The 21,739-nt window shown below is 33.4% G+C and overlaps 1 protein-coding gene across 1 annotated transcript; it reads left to right on the forward strand.

Annotated features, from left to right (window-relative positions):
• Positions 1 to 13,673: 13,673 nt before the first annotated feature.
• Smp_046410 (putative tektin) lies at positions 13,674 to 19,806 on the forward strand. Its single transcript, XM_018798384.1, has 5 exons — positions 13,674 to 14,097; positions 14,133 to 14,347; positions 15,829 to 16,051; positions 17,422 to 17,645; positions 19,432 to 19,806. The coding sequence occupies exons 1-5, from the start codon at positions 13,684 to 13,686 to the stop codon at positions 19,673 to 19,675; spliced, it is 1,320 nt and encodes a 439-aa protein (XP_018653331.1). The 5' UTR covers positions 13,674 to 13,683; the 3' UTR covers positions 19,676 to 19,806.
• Positions 19,807 to 21,739: the final 1,933 nt, after the last annotated feature.

Here is a 21,739-nt window from a genome sequence, read left to right on the forward strand (position 1 = left end):
CAGACACTATCAGCAACAAAATACTGTGAGAGAGAACAAACCAGATTGCAATGGAGGAAGAAATCAAGAAGAAACGCTGGAAGTGGATAGGACACACGTTGAGGAAATCACCCAACTGCTTCACAGGACAAGCCCTCACATGGAATCCTGAAGACCAAATGAGAAGGGGAAGACCAAAAAACATATTACACTGAGAAATAGAGACAGACATGAGAAGAACCAACAAATGTTGGATAGAACCAGAAAGGAAGGCCCAGGACAGAGTGGGTTGGAGAATGCTGGTCTGTGGCCTATGCTCCATTGTAAGTAAGTAAGTAAGTAAGTAAGTAAGTAAGTAAGTAAGTAAGTAAGTAAGTAAGTAAGTAAGTAATTCGTTCTAATTTAGACGAAAGTTCGTATAAAAAAACTAATCTTAGTGACTATTCAATCTATTTTTTTAATTAGATAAAGAATAAATTACACAATATGATGAATATGATGTTGTATAAACAAAGTTAAGAGGATGTAACAGGAAAATCCAGGTAGTGATTATCTGAATACTTCCCCATTAACTAATACAAGCAGATGCTTTCAGTAGTCTAGCATGGAAAAATCGTATTCTTATTTTGTTCTGGTGGTAGTTATACTTAATAAATGATATGATTGCATGATACTTGTTTTCTTTGGAATGGTAATTGTTTGTTTGCTTGTTTGTTTTTTAGAAAAAGAAAGATATATTTGAAAGTTTTCATAGTTGAAATCATGAGTCAATTGAAGCTACACCACCGTGGAAAACCTGGAAGAATTGGACGGCCGTTTCGTCCTATGGTGGGACTCCTCAGCGGTGCGCATCCAAGATACCTCCTTGTTAGATTAAAAGCTAGAACCTATCAGTCTCGATTGCGAGCGAACTCTTAACCTTTGGGCCACTGAGCTGGCCGGCATCCAATGATGTTAATGTCTAACTTCAACCAATCCACAAAATTGAGTGACATATCCACCATTGTGTTCAGTGGGTTACTATCTCACAATAGACCTGGTTGAACACCACTGATCACTACTTCTCACTAAAACTGACATTTGGAAGTCATTAATTTTTAATGAGAACAGACTTATTGTTTGTAAATAGGAGAATCTTTAATATAGAATGATTAGCTTATGACTAGTTAAAAGTGGAATAACTAATTTGACTTCTGTATGTTGATTCTTTCTACTGAATACTGATATCATCTATGTTAAATATCTATGAAATAAAGTGTATATTCATTTTAATACAGGAGTAATGTTTAGAAAAAAAATCTGTGATTTATATATGATATCAAAGTGTTAGGCCAAGTTAGGCAAAATATCTATAAGTATCCATATTATATTGAGTATTATGAAGTTTGCAAACTTTTCAAAGTCATATACTTCAGAATATCATCTTATGGTTGAGTGATCTCTAAGTAGTGACAAATACCATATCTGTCTAGTCTTTTAGTATTGATTCAATTTTAACAACCAATTAACAATGTTGCAATTGTCAGAAGGGGGTCGAAATGGCCGTCCAGTGCTTCCAGTGTAGTGAACAAAACACTAAATTCTGATAACCATACAGTAAACAGTTAATTTGCAAATTAACAAGCAATTGTCACAATCTTCACTGTTCCTTCTGTAAATATCGATCCATCTTCTCTAATTCCATTGTTCATGCATTTTACCACCAATTGCACATAATTTCAGTTCTTTCCTTATCGGTCTTCTCCCAAAATACAATCTATGTCTGATCAACACCATATACTACTTATATGGATATAAGTAGACCTAACTACACTAGGTTTTCCATGGTGGTTTAGCTTCAATTGACTCATGATCTCAACCATATAAAATGTAGCAATTGGTTTGAGTGACTAGACATTGTGTGTACTATGTATTGATGTTACATAGTTGAAAGTTTAGAATAGGAAATCCTGAACCCTGATTTCCTATTTCTTAGTTTACGTAAATAATGTGTATCTGAAATTGTAAGGGAACTTGTGTTTCAAAATCATCACTTCCAGTTTCAAATCCTAATGTATAACGTAAAACTTACGATACAAATGAACTATAAAAGTCAAATGAGTTCACGAACATTTAAGTTTTATTGAGGAAATCCAGACAAATCCTCGAAAAAAGCCAATAAAGGCTCTGAAAACACTGAGAAACATCTTATCCAATCAGCAAATACTAGAGGTTTTCCCAGAAATATCTGGGAAGTGAAAAGTCACATGCCGAGTTTCTGATTGAATGATTACTTATACTGCTACAATGTTTAGTAACGTTCCAGAATTTTCCCAAAATTGAAGGTCATCTAAAATACTTTAAAAATCCTAGATTTTCTGTACATAAACGAACATTTAGAGTAAAGCGTGTCTTTCATATTTCGCGCCTTTTCTCTCATGTTCAAGTCGCTGTGTAGATCTAGCCTGGTGGGTTACTAGAAGAACTAAGAAACCGAATCTACCGTTCAATTAGAAGACGTATCCATTTTATAACTCAGTGATTTACAAACATCTCGATCATACCGTTAGAAAGTCCTCTGCAGGTGAACAGATTACTAAAATCGTGTTTTGTTCCAATAAACAATTTACTTGTGTAGTAGGCAATCTATATTTAGTCAATTAATGTAATACTACTTTATACTTATGTATGCCCTTTATGTGAATAGTTATTTATGAATATGAAAAATAGATAAATGAAAAAAATAAAAAAAATAATTTTAATTCACTATTAGCATTGGTTCTTTTTGCATGCATAGTGCTTCGTTCGCTAAGTTAATCCTTTGTTGTTATATATCTATTATCCATTTCCCTTATTTCTGAAGATGCTTGATTATATTCACCTTGTTTTTAAAGGAATGAGACGTTTTGTTATGCTTATTTGGTTTTCTATTATATGTTATTGCATAATACTGTAAATAAATTTTCCAAGTTGTAAACTACTCATATTAAGGTAGGGCTAGTGTAGTGTGGTTTAGTTATATCCATATAAGTAGTGTATGGTGATGGTCACACATAGAATGTATTTTGGAAGAAGACCGATAAGGAAAGAACAGGAATGAAGTGCAATCGGTACGAAAATGCATGAACAATAATAATCAAAGAAGACGGACTGATATTTACAGAAGGAACAGTCAAGATTGAGATAATTGATTGTTATTTTGCAAATTAACTGTTTACTGTGAGGTTATCAGAAATTAGTGAGATAGCCTGTAATGTTGTGCTTCAATACATTCGTTTGTCCCCAACCGGTGTCTATGTTCACTAGACTAGTAGTATCGGTACAATCCAAATGTTATTTTATCTGTCTAGTAAGGTGAAAATACATATTGACGAAACAGTTTACCCTATAAAAGAAACTCTGAAACAACAAAAATAGATTATCAATGAATTTATTAATTTTATATAGTTGAGACCATGAATCAGTTGAAGTTAGACCACCATGAAAAACCTGGAAGCACTGGACGACTTCAATTGATTCATGATCTCAACTATATAGAATTATTAAAATCTCCGCAAAACCCCCCTTCAGAATTTACGAATTGTTGGACAGAATATTGTGAAGATTAAAGTGACCTTTGCTTATTGAAAGATAGCTAGTCATCTTTAGTTCTACTTCAGTAGGGTTGCAGTGTATCAAATGTAGATTGAGTGGAAGAATGTAAACTACTAAAATAATTACCAAGTGATCTAACCATGTTTTAATACCTATGAAATCCAAAAAGTGGCAGTACATTTTACTACCAGGTAGAGTTGTAATACTTAAAATATATTTCTAAGTAAAATGAAAAAGTTGTTCAATGATTTCTACTAGTTTTAAACGGTTACTTTAGTTAGATAATGAAAAATTATGATGAAATCATGTTTAAATTAACAATTGTAGTGTATAACTTTTACAAATTTATTGCATAATATAACGAAACCTCTTGGTACCATGTATATAAAATTAAAATGATATAGTCTATAATCGATCGCTGTATTAACGAACTTGTGTATAGATTCAGACTTGAGGAGGTGATACTGTTGTGACCAAGAACACGAGTGGAGACAATCGAATGGATTAAAGCACAAATTACAGACTATCTCACTAATTTCTGATAACCTTACAGTAAACAGTTAATTTGCAAAATAACAATCAATTGTCTCAATCTTGACTGTTCCTTCTGTAAATATCAGTCTGTCTTCTCTGATTATTATTGTTCATGCATTTTCATAGCGATTGTGCTTCATTCCTGTCCTTTCCTTATCGATCTTTTGCCAAAATACATTCTATGTCTGACCATCACCATACACTACTTATATGGATATAAGTATATCACACCACAATACCACCAACTATCATTTAGATTTATTTATAAAGAATGGATTAAATTTTAACTTTCATGTATTTGGTCATTAGAATTTAACCATAGATAATGTATACCTCTTTCTCACACTCTTGTACTAACGAGAAACCGGTAGAAAAGTGTCATCTTTTGTAGTAACATTTTACCATAAATATTTTCTCAAAAGAGAATATGTAAAAGGATTGATGATTAAAATTATCTAACAGAATTTAGTTTATTCATTTATTTGTTGGAGTTCACTACCATACATCCTTAGCACAAAAATTAGACATTCAAATATCATTTATTACTGATATACTACTTATAAATTAACATCAACTATATAATGAATGTACATACAGCTAACGAGTCCTAAATAGTACGCTACGTGCTTCCTGGATTTCACTATTAACTAATATCCATCTTTTTTGTTGTGACAAAATTTTGTCTTAAATTAATTTACTCTTTAACGATAAATAAATATAAATTTCATGTAAGTAAACAAAATTCTCTATCTGAATTTAAAAAAGTAATAAATTAGGTATCATAATAATAATTCAGTATATTTTTTTTCTATCAACTCCCTTCTGATAATGATCATATGCTCACTAGTGACTGCCTCCATGAGGTATTTTCTGGAGTTCTAATGAGAAGTAGTGATCAATGGTGTTCAACCAGGTCTATTGTGAGATAGTAACCCACTGAACACAATGGTGGATATGTCACTCAATTTTGTGGATTGGTTGAAGTTAGACATTAACATCATTGGATACCGGCCAGCTCAGTGGCCTAAAGGTTAAGAGTTCGCTCGCAATCGAGACTGATAGGTTCTAGCTTTTAATCTAACAAGGAGGTATCTTGGATGCGCACCGCTGAGGAGTCCCACCATAGGACGAAACGGCCGTCCAATTCTTCCAGGTTTTCCATGGTGGTTTAGCTTCAATTGACTCATGACTTCAACTATTTATCTCTTTTATTGAATATCATTTGATGTATCCAGTGTATAAAAGAGTTCAGATACAAATAATGATTATTCAATTTATTTATTTATTTTTTTCTTTTTTTGTTTATTTTTTTCTCATTATAAATAGTAAATTATTATTTTTTTCTTTTTTGTGTACCATTTTATTATCATAATATTAGTAAGAATAAAATAAATCAATAAATTCCAGTACAATCTTTACATATATATACAAAGATAATAAACAAAGTAAGTGAATTATATCCATTTTATTGGGTTATCTTTTACTCCCTTATTTCTTTCCATGTTCATTTATTAAACAATGAGAATCAAATAGAAATCAATAAAAAATTTTTTTATATATTTTTTTTCTCAAATCAGTTTTTATTTATTATTTTCTGCTTGTCAATTACGATTATTATTACTATTACTGTTATTATTATTATTATTACTATTATTATAACTATTACTATTATTATTACTATTAACATTATTAGTAATAGTAGTAGTAATAATCGTTGTGTCAATATCATGGTTATTACTTAATTACGCCTGTTACTCCCAATGGAGCATAGGCCACCAACCAGCATTCTCCAACCCACTCTGTCTTGCGCACTCATTTCTACTTCTATCCAATTTTTCTTTATTCTTCTTATGTCTGTCTCTATTTCTCGGCGTAATATATCATATTTATACTACTCCTTCAATAATAGTAGTATTTAACTCAAGTGAATAAATGATCCTATATATATATATACACATAATATAATTTGAGAATATTTTATATTTAATTTTCTAGAATCATCTATGTATCTTCATGTGTATTTATTTAATTTTTATTTCTGTATCATAAACAAGATTCTCACTACAAAATTACCTTACTTACTTACTTACTTACTGACGCCTGTTCCCTCCCCCTCTCAATCAGTGGAGCATAGGTCACCTACCAGAAGTCTCCAACCCACTTTAACTTAAGGCTTCTTTTCTAATTTTATCCATTTGTTATTTATTCTTCTTATGTTTGTCTCATTCTTCTTCTTCTACTCAAAACTTGGATAAAATAATAAGAAAGGAATTCAGTTAATAAAAAATTTATTACACTATTCGAAATGTGTACAATTTTTTGATGTAGGAATATTGAACACCATAATAATTACTTATTTTAATCAGTCAGTCATATACAATGTATAGAGTGTTACATTAGTATATTGGTTCAAGTATTCATACTCTATTAAAAGAGCGAAAAAAAGCATCTGAATGAATCTTAAGGGAAGACAGTAACTATATCAGTAGTAGAAAAAAATATTAGCAATAAAAAGGGGGAAAAAAGTATGTGAAGATTTCAAGAGTTTCAAATCTAAGAGAGGATGAAGAATGAAAGTATGTTTCATTGAGAACAATTCTGAGTGATGTTATGCAAAATCATCAGCTACCGATTATCAATTTCATGTGGATCATAACAATGTAATCTGTAAACTCATTTAGTATTGTTTGTTTCAATCTTCTCATTGGTGTTTAGGACTGGTACTGGGTTCGATTCCCAGAGTGAACATCAGTTTTGAGATGCAGGTACATCCAGCTGACGAGTCCCAAATAGGACGAAACGCGTGTCAAACTGGATTCCACTTCTAGCCACTATCTATCTTTGCTTACAATGTAGTCTGTATTTCTTTAGTGAACTAGAATGACCTAATAATAAATGTACTTTCTGTTACATGTCAAAAATGTAAAGAAAGCTGTATTTTCGACGTTTCGTGACTTAATGTAAGCCGCTTCTTCACAGCAAAATGTGAAAAATACAAGTTTTCTACTCATTGAGTTATAATAAAAATATATTTATTATTAACTCTCTATTCAATATTCCATTAATTGAAACTATCAAGTTCAAACTTTTTATTGATACCTATGAAGTTGGTCTGTAAGAAATAGCTTTCATTTGTGTTATATAGATTGCCTGCGTATATGCATGCCCAGTTGTTATATCCATTGAGTGCGTAAGTTCCCTGCTTGATATATGAGTGATATAACCATCAATTGGAGAGCAGTGAATTATCGATCAGAGCAATAATACACGAAAACCGTATGAGCAGTCTTGAGTACCTATTAGTCCTGCCATCTGCCTAGCCCAGCCAGTTAAGTCCAGAACACCAATAACAGCCTCTGCAATATGAATCATTATTCTCAAATTTACTGGGTTTATATACCAATCTAACTGACCACATCCTGCAATAAAATAGAAAATAACATTGGTACAAGATTCAGCTAATTGTGGATGTGAATAGGGGGAACAGTAATTAATGGACACAGCATAATTCAAGAATGGTAAATGGTATAATAATAGTTAATAGGTCAAAATAAAGCTTATAATAAGAGGGACATGAATATGAATAGTTTAGTTGCTTAACAACTATACAATAGGAAATATACGTATCATATTGGTCTATAAATAGTTCTTAAAAGTTACCATTCGTAAATCGTCTCGGGGTATAACAATTCGCTAGACGGTAGACATAATGATTTTTTATGACATAAGAAATTCTCTGACAAACTGAAGGAATCTCTTCCTTTTAAGAAATAAAATACCGGAAAACTTTCATCATCTTTTTGTTTTGTGAATAAACTTCATGTATTAAAATATTCCAGTCTTTATTCTCAACAAAAATGTCAGTTTCGAATATATTAATGTATTATAACAAGAAATAGTAAGTTATAAATTTGCAAAACGTTGTCAACACGTATTTTGGTATCGTAGAAGCATTTAAGATGGCGAGATCTTAATACATCCAGACCTCGAGTGTTGAACACTCCAGTGTTTAGTTTAGATTATTACTAAATCTGGAATTGAATAGACTGAATTTAAACGTAAAATGTGATTGAGCAGGTCAGAGATATTTTAAAATTGTAAACACCATACCAGCGCTGTGTCGTTCATTACGCATCATGAAATGGTTATTTGAATGCAATTCAAGGTCCTATTTATGGCACTGGTAACATGAAATGCTCATGGTAACAGTACATCTTAGCTCCTATGAATCGATGAGTAAACGATAACAATGGATTCGAGTATAAAATCTAACTTCTTTCAGTTTCACGCATACCACCTATTAGGCCACAGTTATTCATGTTGCTTAGTTTTATTGTGGTTGAAGCGAAGAATTTTCGAAAAATATTTAGTGAGCTTTTCTAGAACTATTAAGTACAAAGTCGATCAAATAATTTTCGTTCGTGACAAAATTGAGCTTATATAGATTATATTTGTTTATAATTTTTTGAGTCTTCCTTATGTTGACATAAAAGATTGAATTATGGTCATTTTCTTTCGACTTATGTAATTCCTGTCGGGATGTCATAGATGGTGTTATTTAGTCTTTTGTTGTTACCTGATACTACATAGTGACTAAAAGTGAAAACCAGTGGACTACTTTATTAATCTCATAACTACTAGGACTAAAACAAATTAACAGAAATGCTGGAGGTTCAAACTGATGAAAAAATCAACCTCGTCGCATCTTAAGTTTCTAGAATTTTCGTCTTTAGAGAAACCGGTTAGGACATGCATTACTTAGAGTTCTCTAAGCATTATCAATACATTCTACCCATCACTCGCTTGCTCGAAACTCAGAATTCACATTACACCAAATCGTAAAACTACTCCACAATCGCTAATAGAGATATTTGTCAAAGTCTGCTTTATGTAAATATAGTTTAGGGAAGAGCTTCCGATTACATCTTACTACCCCATAAGCACTATGTCGTAGCTGTTCTTCTGTATATGCTTCCAGTCCTGGCCATTGAAATATCATTGAGATTTGGTAGAACAATTAATCAAGCCAGGTTTTTTCTATGTTTGAGGACTGATCTTTCTATGTGGGACTGTTTGTGAAATATTTCCCATGTCATAAATTACTGACACGCATTATTGAAATCATCAACGTGAATGGACTCAAACAGTAGTGTGCCAATATTTTGTACTTCTGTGATCTGTTTCATTTAATTAACGATGTAATTCTGGCATACATTTATTTGCTCGCTAATTGTGTCACATAGACAGGGTGGCTCGTTACTCAAATAAGATTGAGTCGAAATCTCTATACAAAGTAAGGTTTGAATTCAGCGTAAGTTTATGTACATTCGGTCACACCATTTACGTCTAACTCCAGGAGATAAATACTTGCACATCCACTTATCTTTCAGACCCTTTATCTTGATCGAATGTGCATACATAGATATGTGAATGTGCTGCCTGTTGTATGAAATGCACGGAAGTGACGTATTGTGATGTTTGTATGGGCTAATAATTCCTTTGTACCTGATGGCTGCTTGATTTCGAATTCTGAGTACAATACATTCGTCCGTGCTCACCTATTACTTCTTGATTACATTGCGTTATTTCTGGGATTCCTAATTTGTACTATAATTCAGGTACTTCAAACTGTCATGCGTATATCCTGGATAATAATATAATGGCTAGTGTTCACGCTTTCCTTGGAGAAAGGATCAATTACTTCGTATTCTGCTGATCCCAAACAATCATGTTTTTATGAACATAAATATTAAACCTAACAATTTTTAACTGTTTTTACGTTTAGACAAATCATTCAGGAGATATTTTTAAATTTCCAAATTAACATGCGTTGAGGTTTAAGGTTCGCCGCCTTTACACTATTTAGACAGAGTCATATACAACGCATTGCTATATCAGTCGCTATAAAAATGGGCCATCACATGCCAAGAAACATTACTTTCAACTTTCTTCGACGCATTTAGGGTCCATTAACAAAGTCGTGGTTTAACGAAGTTAACCAAACGAATAGGAAAGATATCAATAGTATGGAACAGTTTACATTAGAGCATTTTGAGAGTCATAAGTCACTGAATACTACTGAAACATTTTGGGATGGACGACGGACGGATGTTTCAAAAGTCTGGTGTGACTAGCGATATAATCGAATCTATTTCTTCCACTTACGAAAAATTGTAAATATATTAACTACTTTACGGTTTCAAGCGGTCATAGACTACAGAGGAAATCATCCGTTCTCTACAACTATGCTGGATTTGGATGAATTCACTGAGCAATTAACTAAGTCACTCGGATGGAAGTTATTAAAACTGCCATCTCTAAAATAAATAACATCGATAATGATGTTCTCCGTTCTTTGACACTCCATACTTCGTCTCAAACTTACCACCTATCAATACACGTTCGTTTCCAAATAAACATTCGGCCTGAAGAACTACACCATTACAAGACAAGGTTACTTTCATACTTGTCATATACACGTATTGCTCGCTCACAGTGTCCGATTCAGAATTAGATATCCGGAACTGCCGGATCTATCTCCGGAATAGAGAAACTAGGAGAGGTGGTAGTTGTCTTATATATGCTTTGGATGCCCTAACAACTAATAAAGTTAAAGACAGTGTCTTGAGTAGTTTACTTGATCTAGATATCAATCAACACCATGAATTATAGTCTTCTCTTGGGATGCATAAACAGAGCTCCCGGTTTTTCGAATAATGTGAATGATTTTATTGTTAATGCATTTATACATGCATCTGCTGTAAACTTCAATGCTAAGGCTATTATAGAAGATTTCACTTACTCCAGAATAAACTAGAATACCGATAGCTCTCAGTCGTATAAAGACGAATTCACAGAGACAATTAACACGCACTGCTGATAACGGTTAGTTCGTACCCTAACAGAGTATGATAATATACGCGATCTAATATTCTGTAAAAATACCACCTCAATGTCTAAATAGGCGTGTAGTAAATTTGGAAGTAGTGACAATAAGATAGTAGTTGGTATTATCCTTATTTGTCCCTATTATAACAATTCCATACAAAAGAAGTTAACATGAAGGCTAATAACGTGCTGACTGCGATTCTCTGTGTTTACTGTTAAGTTTCTCAAATTAAAAACTTTCCCAAGTGAATCTTACGAATTATTTACACCAGCTAAGTGTGGTAATGAAGTAAGACAACTGCAGAAATATCAATTTAAGACGAACAATTTCGCGGCATTTGCAGAAACAAACATAACTTTTAGCGAAATCAGACAAAACCATAGATAAAAACCCATCAATGAGGATTTGCTGGCACTTAAGAATAGTTGACAAGTAGTAAAATAATCCTCCTTTACTTATTATAGTAACTTAAAATGCAGAGATACCATGCATCCTGTAATATGGCACATTTATAAGCGACTTCAAAACAATTGCAAACCTTTTCAGTGGCCTTTTGCGAATAATAATTAGCATGTAAATAGCATCGTTTTAAAAGTCTAGTGTGACTAGCGATATAATCGAATCTATTTCTTCCACTTACGAAAAATTGTAAATATATTAACTACTTTACGGTTTCAAGCGGTCATAGACTACAGAGGAAATCATCCGTTCTCTACAACTATGCTGGATTTGGTATCCCGTCATTCCTTCTGAAGTTGTTTCCGCTCTCACCTTGGAGACAGGCACTTACCACGACTGTTAGAAAACAACATATATCACAACCATCAGCCCATAAATCTCACTCCAGTAATCTCTCTGATTATGAAAAATTATTTGCTCACTAAAAGACTTGTCAATGATTCTCAAAGAGGCTTCTTTAAAAATCGATTACGTATGACTTGCTACTTTGGATTCCACAGTCTAGTTTTTACTCAACCTAAACGAGGATATGTTGTCCTAGCACTACACTTTGGTATTTTTAAAGCTTTCAACATAGTTAACCACTGGCTTTTCATGGGTGAACTGACATCTCACGAAGCCAAAAATTCTCTGTTTGCTTGGTTTAATTCTTTTCCCAGTCACTAACACCAACTAGTAAAAACCGATTTCTTCTTGACGGATGCTGCCCCACTCTAAGGTGTCTATTTGTCTACGTTCCTTAGTTCCTTCAAGTTTATATCAATGAAAGTCGCTATTGCTTTTATACGTGTAAACTTCTTCTGCATGAAGATGACCTTAAAGTAGTGTAGTCATTTTCTCCTCATGAACTGAACACCATTCAGAATTGTATCAGTATGAGTCTTGACAAGGTAACCCAGTATTTCTGAAAGTGAAGTTGGATCTTCGCACAGCTAAATATAGAATGATGTGCTTCCGTAACACATCACTCAACCTAGAACTTGCCATACATGGTGAGGAGTTGTCTAAGTTACATGCAGTAGTGGACTCAAGTACTCCTACAAATTGTCCTTCAGAGGACAGGTCTCGAAACAGACCTCTAAGTCCCAAAGTCTTATGGGCTGCATGATTCGAAACCTCTTTAACCTCTATAAACCTCTAAAAGACAAACTAATATTGGAATCCGTCTAGAGACGATCTAAACTTTGCATTCTCGGGACAGACTATACTTTGAATTATGACCAGGGATGTAATAAACCTGGACTGGACTATTTATAGAAGAGGAGACCCAAACTAAATCTAATCTTCTTCAAAATATTTAATAAGCTATCCTTTGCATCCAGTGAAGTAACTCAACATGGAGAAACTCCTAGAGACAGCATCCATAACTCCTTGTCTTAAGTGTAACAAACACACTTTAAGTCATCTCTATATATAAATTACTCTATCAGTAAATTTCTCAGACTCTGGAATAATCTGCCACAATCTGTCCGTTAGATGCAATCACTCCCATCCTTTGTTTGCAGCATCAATACTTACCTCTCGGTTGAAAATATATTAAATATTCTTACCCCAGTAATTACATCTTATTCCACAAGTGGGATCATAGAAACTTTAAAATTATACCCATTTTTGTTACTGAATCCATCAGTTGGATGTCCACTTAGAAAGAATTAAAAGTTACCGATAATAGGCTGTCTTTAAATTGTGGCTGCAAACAAATCCAAAAGACGGACAAAACTAATCATTAATTCTGACCTAATTAGATTTATGATGAATTTTCTCAGTCATGCATCTTCTCTTGATACACCATACTGCCAATCCATCATGACAATCAGTCAACTTCTAGACACATTGGCTACCTTCCAAATGTTTTTGGCTTAACTATTAAAAGACATCATGGGCAACAGCGTTATCAAACGCTTTTTATCAGTAACGTCTTCGAACTGAACAAGCTCGCTTTGATTTATTGCTGAAACGCAGTAAATACAGGTCCTAGTATTATCTTTAGTATACGTAGATCAGCCTGGAAATCCAAAAAAATTGAACTCCTGACTATGACAATATTGTTACTACTGTAACATGGAATAACAATACGTGTTAAACCGTATAATAATTATTGACATTATGAAAATTTAGAAATCTGCACATACCATTATGAACAGTTTTGAACCCATACTTTTATTTACTAATTATGGTTTCATAAGTATATAGTTTGTTTTAGCCAGTGTTGTTATAGTAAAGAGTCCCGAATATTTGATTTGTCTTAAATGTCGACATTAGCTAAACCGGGAATAAAATATCAACCTCCTGACTGGTTTACAAACTCTTTCGCATTAAGTGCCAATTCTCAACGTCAGCGAGAGGCGTCAGAGCAAATCAGACAAGAAACACGTTCTTTACGCCTAGCAGCTGCTCTTAAGACTAAATGGGATGAATTTAACAACACAACAAGACTTGCAGACAGAATCGATGCCATAAAAGACTTGAAAGATATTTTGGAATTAGCTCACTCACAATTGGATGCGGAAATATTGATGGTCAATCTAGGGAAAGAAGCAGTTGAAGAACAAATGAGAAGTATAATAACACCCAAAGAATGCGTTACAGAGTGTCTCACACTCAGGGACAAACGCAAAAGAATAGACAACATTGAGGACGCACCAGAAGTTCAGTTAAAGAAAGTTAGTTCGATGTTTTGTGCTCATATTAGTTATAGGAAAAAGAGGTGATTGATAAATCCAATAAAAAACTTCAGCAGAAAGTGGATGAGGCATTTGAACGAATGATTCTTCTTAAAGAGGCTAGGCAGCAAGTATTACTTGATCTACAGGATAAGCATGCTGCCATGGACATCGACATTGAACAGTACAAACTGAGACCTAATTGTCCAGGAGTTTCTTTCAAGCCCAACCCAACGCGAATTCCAAAAGGGTAACTGTAGGCTCATATTTCCGTTAGTAAGCTTTTAAAACACATCGGTTTATTTCATTGTGACTTGTCAATTGTCCAAACACTAATTAAGGTGCTTGATATGATGAATAGATGTAGTAGGATTGAATGTTTTATACAAACTAGTAGTACCTATCTCAGTTTAAAATGCGCTGTAATATTAACAAGTAGGCCAGCACACAAAGACTGTAAAGTGAAAGACAAAGGCATATGCATTATAGTTTGCTTAAGGCAAAGAGTGTTGCAAGTTAAAAAGCAATAGTTATTTTACACAAACATTATATCTGGATTCTTTCTTTCTAAATAAGCATGGAACATGCAGAATAAAGTAGATAATCAAGAGATTATATATTCATAAACAAATTTATAGTTAAAATAAATTGCCAAAAATGAGTCATTTATTGATGAGGCGTCCATTTTATAAAGTTCATGTCGAAAAACCTAAGTGTACCCCAACAGAGTTATAGTATTTGGGATTTTATGGGAATAGTTTAATGAAGTTTATCTAAATTTTTGCAATATATAACGGTAACATGCTTTATATATACTAACTGTACTAGGTAATAAGCAATCTCACGGGGATAATTTGAGGCAGTTTCTGTGATGCGAGTGCATGTTTTGCGATTCTATTCTAAGGTATGTTATATTTGTCTCAAAAGTGCCCTAAACCTCATTTTGTGTACTGCACCTATTATTTCATGCACTCCTTACGAAAAGTATCTGAACAGAAGCAAATAGTATGGCAGATATATAGAGACATTCCTGGCGCGATAATGACTCAAAAATCATTAAGCATTGTTAGACAAGTATGTCTACAACCTAAAACATGCCGCGTATTAGAAAACCTCGGTTTAACTTGTAACTGTGTGCAATGTGAATCTATTTTGTATCCAAATTTGTGTACCGATTACACATATTGTAACGTCCTTGCTTAATTTTCAGGTCTTGCTCACTATTTTTTGGGATATTTTATTGCATATCTTAATGCACAAATGACTTGTTACGGTCATTTGTAGGCACAAATATCAGCCAGTCATTATCAGCTTAGGGGCTGGGACTGGTGTGCATTAGTTCAGATCATCACACGATATTAGCACAAACACGAAAATGAAAACCTGACAAACACTTAAACGAATCCGTAGAGCATCCTACCCGACATAATTTGATAACTCACACCCACTCATTACAAAATGACTAGTTCCTTTTCTTTAAAATTTATAATTTAATGTTTTACATCTTTACTTCTTGCCTCTTGATTAAGGTGCTCGAGTCGCTTTTCTATTTGGTCAGTATATAAAGTGAAGAGATTAGAGAAATCCCTATTGTTAAAGCTCTGTGTTTTAATATTAGTCATTTAAATTTAAATCTTTCTTTAGATGAACCTTGTTTAACATAAGCGTCGAATAATACTTAAAAGTTATATTACCGTGTGACGTTATTTTTAATATACATTTCACATAAAGGACAACTACACCACAACAATGGGAAGAATTCACAAGATACAACTGGCAGAGAGCTCAGACGGAAATTCGCTCAGGACAACGATTACGTGAAGCGATCTACCTAACATTATGCCAAGTATCGAATGACTTAGAGGCTCAAGCGCAAGCAACAGAATTTGCACTAAGACAACGAAAACATGATTTTGAACAAGCGCTCGATGAATTAAAATGGCAAAAAAAACAGGTAAAAACTGATATTTTTATTGGATCACCAAAACATTGTTCGAGAACCACTACGTTTTAAACAGTCAACAATTAACAGCTTGATCGCATTTTAAGACGGTATCATTAGCCTTTGCATTTTAAGATGATCCATATAGAGTTCAGTAAATGAAACTATAGTTTGTTGCCAAACTATAGAAATTCATTTAACCTTAACTACATAATAGATCATTTCTTATATTAACAGAAATTTAACTTTTATAAACGTTCTATTGGATGTCTAAACTATTATAGAATGATGATTGAGCGATAAAAGAATTATCACTCTCTATGAAACTTGGTAAATGCAGATTCCCTAGCACACAAAACACATTTAAGTAGATCCTTTACATTGTTACATTTCTCTCAACGGTCTCTGAGGTCGCATTTCATTGATAAATATACTGAATCGGTTGTCATTCATCCAAGATGAATTATACTATCTAGAATATCAGTATATTATGATAAATGTATGAATGACAAGCTGGAAATATAACATGAGTTCATAAAGCACTTGACTGTTAAAGCGAATCCGTTCATCAGTAATAAGCTTCATAGTTGAAGTTTGAGTGATAATCGTAAGCTTCGTTTGGAGGGTCTAAGTGGTTGTTGATAATTAGTCACTGAGACACAGACGTATTCATTCTTTATCTTCTTGTAAATGTAGAGTTTCAATTTTAATTCACACTTGTCATTTTCAGTGTTTTGATTTAAAAGGTCATGTAGTTTTAGAATTAGCTTGAACTATTTTAGAATACACAGACTTTTCAAGCCTTATACCTCCAGCAACTGCAACTCCTTATTTGCTGAGAGACTTTCCTGTTAACTTGTTTTTTGCTGCATTTTAACCGTTTTTAAGAAAAAGGTATAAAGAATAGTTTTCATACGTTCTCCATATGTTGAACCTTAAATACTTTCTTTTTCACTCTTATGTTCTCGCTCAAGTAATTAGGTGGGGAGGGGTTAGCATGTAGCACGTCATGTACTAATATTGGATCTTGGACACCGCTCATCATCAGTTTTTTACTTGTTGGACATAAGATAGTTATTCTCTTTCTGGTCATTTCAGTTCCTAATTTCCATTTCCTTAGGTCATATATTCGAAACCTAGTCTTTTCAATTACCACTAATACTGTTATTACCTCTACTATCCGGGATTTGCTCTGATAATTCGACCTTAATGTTTTAATGAAGTATGGTAAATTGGATCAATGTACACATGTACACATTGAATTTGACTGATTAAATAAGTAAACACATGGCTGGTAGGTTGATTGTCCTTAGTGCTATGAATATATGTTAAGCATAAAATTAGCTCTCTTTTAGTCATAATCCTATTTATATCATTTATAGATTGAAGATGAAATGTCTGAAATGGAAAACGATTTAGATCAACTTGAAAAAGCTATTCAAGGTCTAATACCAATGAGAAAACTTGCACAAACAAGACTTGAAAGACGAACCTATCGTCCAGGTGTTGAATTATGTCGTGATTCTGTTCAATATGGTTTAACTGATGAAGTAAGACAAATTGAAGTGACAAATGAAGCTTTATTAGAGAAACAACGTCAAGCAAGGTAATAAAAAAGGGTGTTAAATATTCACTTATACTTTATGAACTCAGCTTAATGTTTCTATGATTTATTAGTTTTAAGCTCGTTTCCAGATCTCAGTAATTTGACTTTGTAGAACGATTTATATAGGTAGACTGTATTCTTCTTTATTCATAAAAAATGTGTTTGAGAGAGAAGGTTAGCTAAATTTAACTCATTAATATGTAAATTACTTTATCGATTCTGTGTTAACTAAGTCGTAGGATTCAACTTCTAGTTTTAATTCATATTCACTGTGTTTGGCAGTCTTCTATCGGGATTTAGTACTGTAATGAACAAGAACACTAGTGGGGACAATCGCATGAATTTTAGCGCAACATTACAGAATATCTCATGAAAATATGAGAACCATATAGTGAACAGTTAATTTGCAAAATAACAATCAACAGTCTCAATTTGACTGTTTCTTCTGCAAATATCCGGCCATAGTCCTCCCATTATAATTGTTCATGCATTTTCGTACCAATTGCGTGCTATCCCTGTTTTCTCCTTATCGATCTTCTACTGAAATACATTCAATGCCCGACCATCACCATATACTACTTATGTGGATATCAGTAGCCCACACAACTGTACTGATAATTACTATAAACAGGTTTGGAATTAAACCATCAAACCGGGGAAATAACAAACTACTAGAAGCACCTACGTCCATACCGTGAAATATATCATTTACACTTATCAAATTGATGGAACGATTCGATATCACATGAGTATCCTTAATCATTAACTTGCCAGTTGAATTTGTGGTAGATAAATTACATTTATTTACCCATTAAGATATAATACTGGTCACTTTTATTTTTAAATATAATAATCCGAATTTATGTTTTGAAATTATGGTTATTCAATTTTTTAAAATTTTGATGGAGTTTTGTTCTCTGAGCTGGATGGTTTGGTCGTGGAGCTTTATCGTTCTTCTGAACGACATCATCAGTACAAAATTCGGGTAGAAGTAAAGTGTTTAAATCACATGTGGAGAAATTCAAACACTTCACTTCTACCCAAAGTTTGTGCTTATGATGTCGTTCAGAAGAACGATGAAAGCTCCAGGACCAAACCATCCAGCTCAAGAACAAAACTCCATCAAAATCACCCACATGAGCTACAAATCTCCACTATCTCAAAATTTTTTCAATCAAAAATATTCGATATCTGTATTTGATTGCATAATACCTGTCTTATCATTGTAACTGAATCCTTATAGTTTCTAAATACGAAAAATTGAGAAACCAAAGTCCTTAAGAATAATAATAATAATAAATATAATAGTTGCTCAATAAGTCATTACCTGTTGTGATAATATAATTTTTACTGAACTCAGTAATGCTTGAAACGATAAGTACTGACTTCAAGTTCCATAGCGAATATGAACAATGAGAGGTAGTGTTGTTTACTTGTGTCTTCTCATAGTTCTTTAGGACTGTAAATGATCAGTCTCTTGTTGGATTCAGTAGCTAAGAACATAAGGCGATGGCGTTTGAAGCAAACGTTACTGGGTTCGTGTCTTAGAACGAACACCAACTGTGTGATTTAGGTACATCCAGCTGACGAGTCCCAAATAGGACGAAACGCGCATCCTGAATTTCACTGCTAGCCACTATTCATCTTTGCTTAATGAGATGTAGGTTCGTTGACCAGATGAATCCCAAATAGAATGAAGCACGAGTGTTTGATTCCATTTTTACAAACAATAATAAATCGTTTTCGTTTAGTAAACTTCTTTTTTTATTTATAATTGTTATTTTAGACATGCACTAAATGCTTTACATAAACAATTAAATCGTATTAATGATGATATTACATTAAAAGAAGAAAGTCTACAAATAGAGAATGATTGTTTAAGCTTACGTCATCAACGTATGGATCGTAAACAACCTGAAAATGACTTCAATCCAAATGAAATGGAATCACATAAATTTGAAGACAAAAAACTTATTGATAAACCGCCAACATTTATTGAACGTCATGTAGCTGAGAAACTTCTTGCATAGAAGTGAACTGTTCCAAAAATGATGATGATGATGATGATCACATCTTTATTGTTAGACCTTTTTCAGTTTCATGTTTGGAGTATCTTTAATTTGTTTGTTATTTACTTAATAATTTACATTTGTCTTATACTATTCGTGATATGTAACTGTGCTTGAACAATGGGGTTTAAGATTGTTTGAAGATTTTGATCGCTGGATGGATCAGCTAAATAATTATGAAGAATCATAGACTTTTATTAGGTTGTACGAAATAAACAGTAATCAATCATATATAACAATGATGGGTAGATGGGTTTGTCTTAAGATGATCAGGTTTCTGGTTCCCAAGTTTAGGTTGGAACATCATTGGCTTCATCGGGATATTTGTTTGGACATTGCCTATACTACTTATCCATGGTTCAGTTTTAAAAACTGAATATCAAAATGCCTGTATTAGCCACTTTGCTGGTTAGTGTTTTTTAAGAAAAGGTAATACACGCAGATGATCTGGCTCTTCTAGCACACACGCAACAACAAATGCAGGAGAAGATGACTAGTGTAACAGTAGCCTCAGCAGCAGTAGGTCTCAATATAAATAAAGGGAAAAGCAAGACTCTCCGATACAATACAATATGCACTAATCAAATTACACTTGGCGGAGAAGCTTTGGAGGATGTGGAAACCTTTACATATCTGGGCAGCATCGTTGATGAATACGGTGATTATGATGCAGATGTGAAGACACGGATCGGCAAAGCAAGAGCAGTATATTTACAACTAAAGAACATCTGGAAGTCGAAACAATTGTCAACCAGCACTAAGATCAGAATTTCTAATATAAATATCTAGACTGTTCTACTGTATGGGGCGGAGATGTGGAGAAGTACGAAAGCCATTATCCGAAAGATACAAGTGTTTATTAACAGTTTATTGACGCAAAATAATGTTGGATCCGTTGACCAGACACTATCAGCAACATTCTACTGTGGGAGAGAACAAATTAGATTTCAGCGGAGGAAGAAATCAGGAAGAAGCGCTGAAAGTGGATAGTATGCACATTGAGGAAAGCAGCCAACTGCGTTACAAGGCAAGCACTCACATGGAATCCTCAAGACCAAAGGTAAAGAGAAAAACCAACGAACACATTACACCGAGAAACGGAGACAGATATGAGAAGAATGAACAAAAATTGGATAGAATTAGAAAGGAATGCCTAGCCATAGAGTGTGTTGGAGAATTGTGGTCGGTGGCCTATGCTCCATTGGGAGTAACAGGCGTAATTAAGTAAGTAGGTACATTAGCCATAGGATTTGGTATTTACTAGTTAACCCATCTTTTTGAATATATTTGAGGCAGGACTAGTTACAACATATTGAGGGTTATTATCTTACTCGTTGATGACTCATTGGCGAGGTTGTGAGTTTAATGGGTTGATAAACATATTTCATATCCTTATAAACTTAAATTTCTAGAAGGCATGTCAGATTCATAAATATTTCTGAAAAAATTGAAAATCCAGAATCAAGACACCTTAGGTCTTTCTGTATATCGTCAACTAATTTACTTCAGTTGATCTGATGTCGTAACATCGTGACGCCTGAGATCAGTTCATTTATCGTGTTTCATTGACCTTTCCATACTGTATCACAACTTTTAATGTAACATGAGCTAGCTGTTCATATACAGTACTCTATTTATGGACAATCACGAACAATACAACTAGTGTTATAAATGTCTTAACGCCTAGACAACTAAAAACGCTCTAAAAATCGTTATGTCGAGTATGTAAGCTTTCAAGTATATGATCGAATTCCAGACTCGGATATTTTTAAATGTTTTCAATTTATGTTTTAAGGGTGATCTACCCTTAGATTGTTCCTATTCTGCTTTCGTCATCACTTCCGATTACAGTATATTATTGATTTTCGATTATTTGGTGTAATCCATAAATCATATTGAATTGTATATATTATCGATTTTAAATAACTATGATTAAAACTCTCTTATCAATTATAAGTTTATAACTATGGGACAATAGTAATGATTTTCTAATATATTAAACAAAGAGTATGTATCAGAGGGGTT

The sequence above is a fragment of the Schistosoma mansoni genome, chromosome 6 (assembly GCF_000237925.1).
Source record: "Schistosoma mansoni strain Puerto Rico chromosome 6, complete genome".
Lineage (NCBI taxonomy): Eukaryota > Metazoa > Platyhelminthes > Trematoda > Strigeidida > Schistosomatidae > Schistosoma > Schistosoma mansoni.

Excerpts from the sequence above, each read along its gene's own strand:
- Smp_046410 (XM_018798384.1), top strand. The coding sequence starts at position 13,684 with ATGTCGACATTAGCTAAACCGGGAATAAAATATCAACCTCCTGACTGG. Across the intron at positions 14,098-14,132 it reads CAGAAGTTCAGTTAAAGAAA|GAAAAAGAGGTGATTGATAA; the intron begins GTTAGTTCGATG and ends TATTAGTTATAG. Across the intron at positions 14,348-15,828 it reads CCAACGCGAATTCCAAAAGG|GACAACTACACCACAACAAT; the intron begins GTAACTGTAGGC and ends TTTCACATAAAG.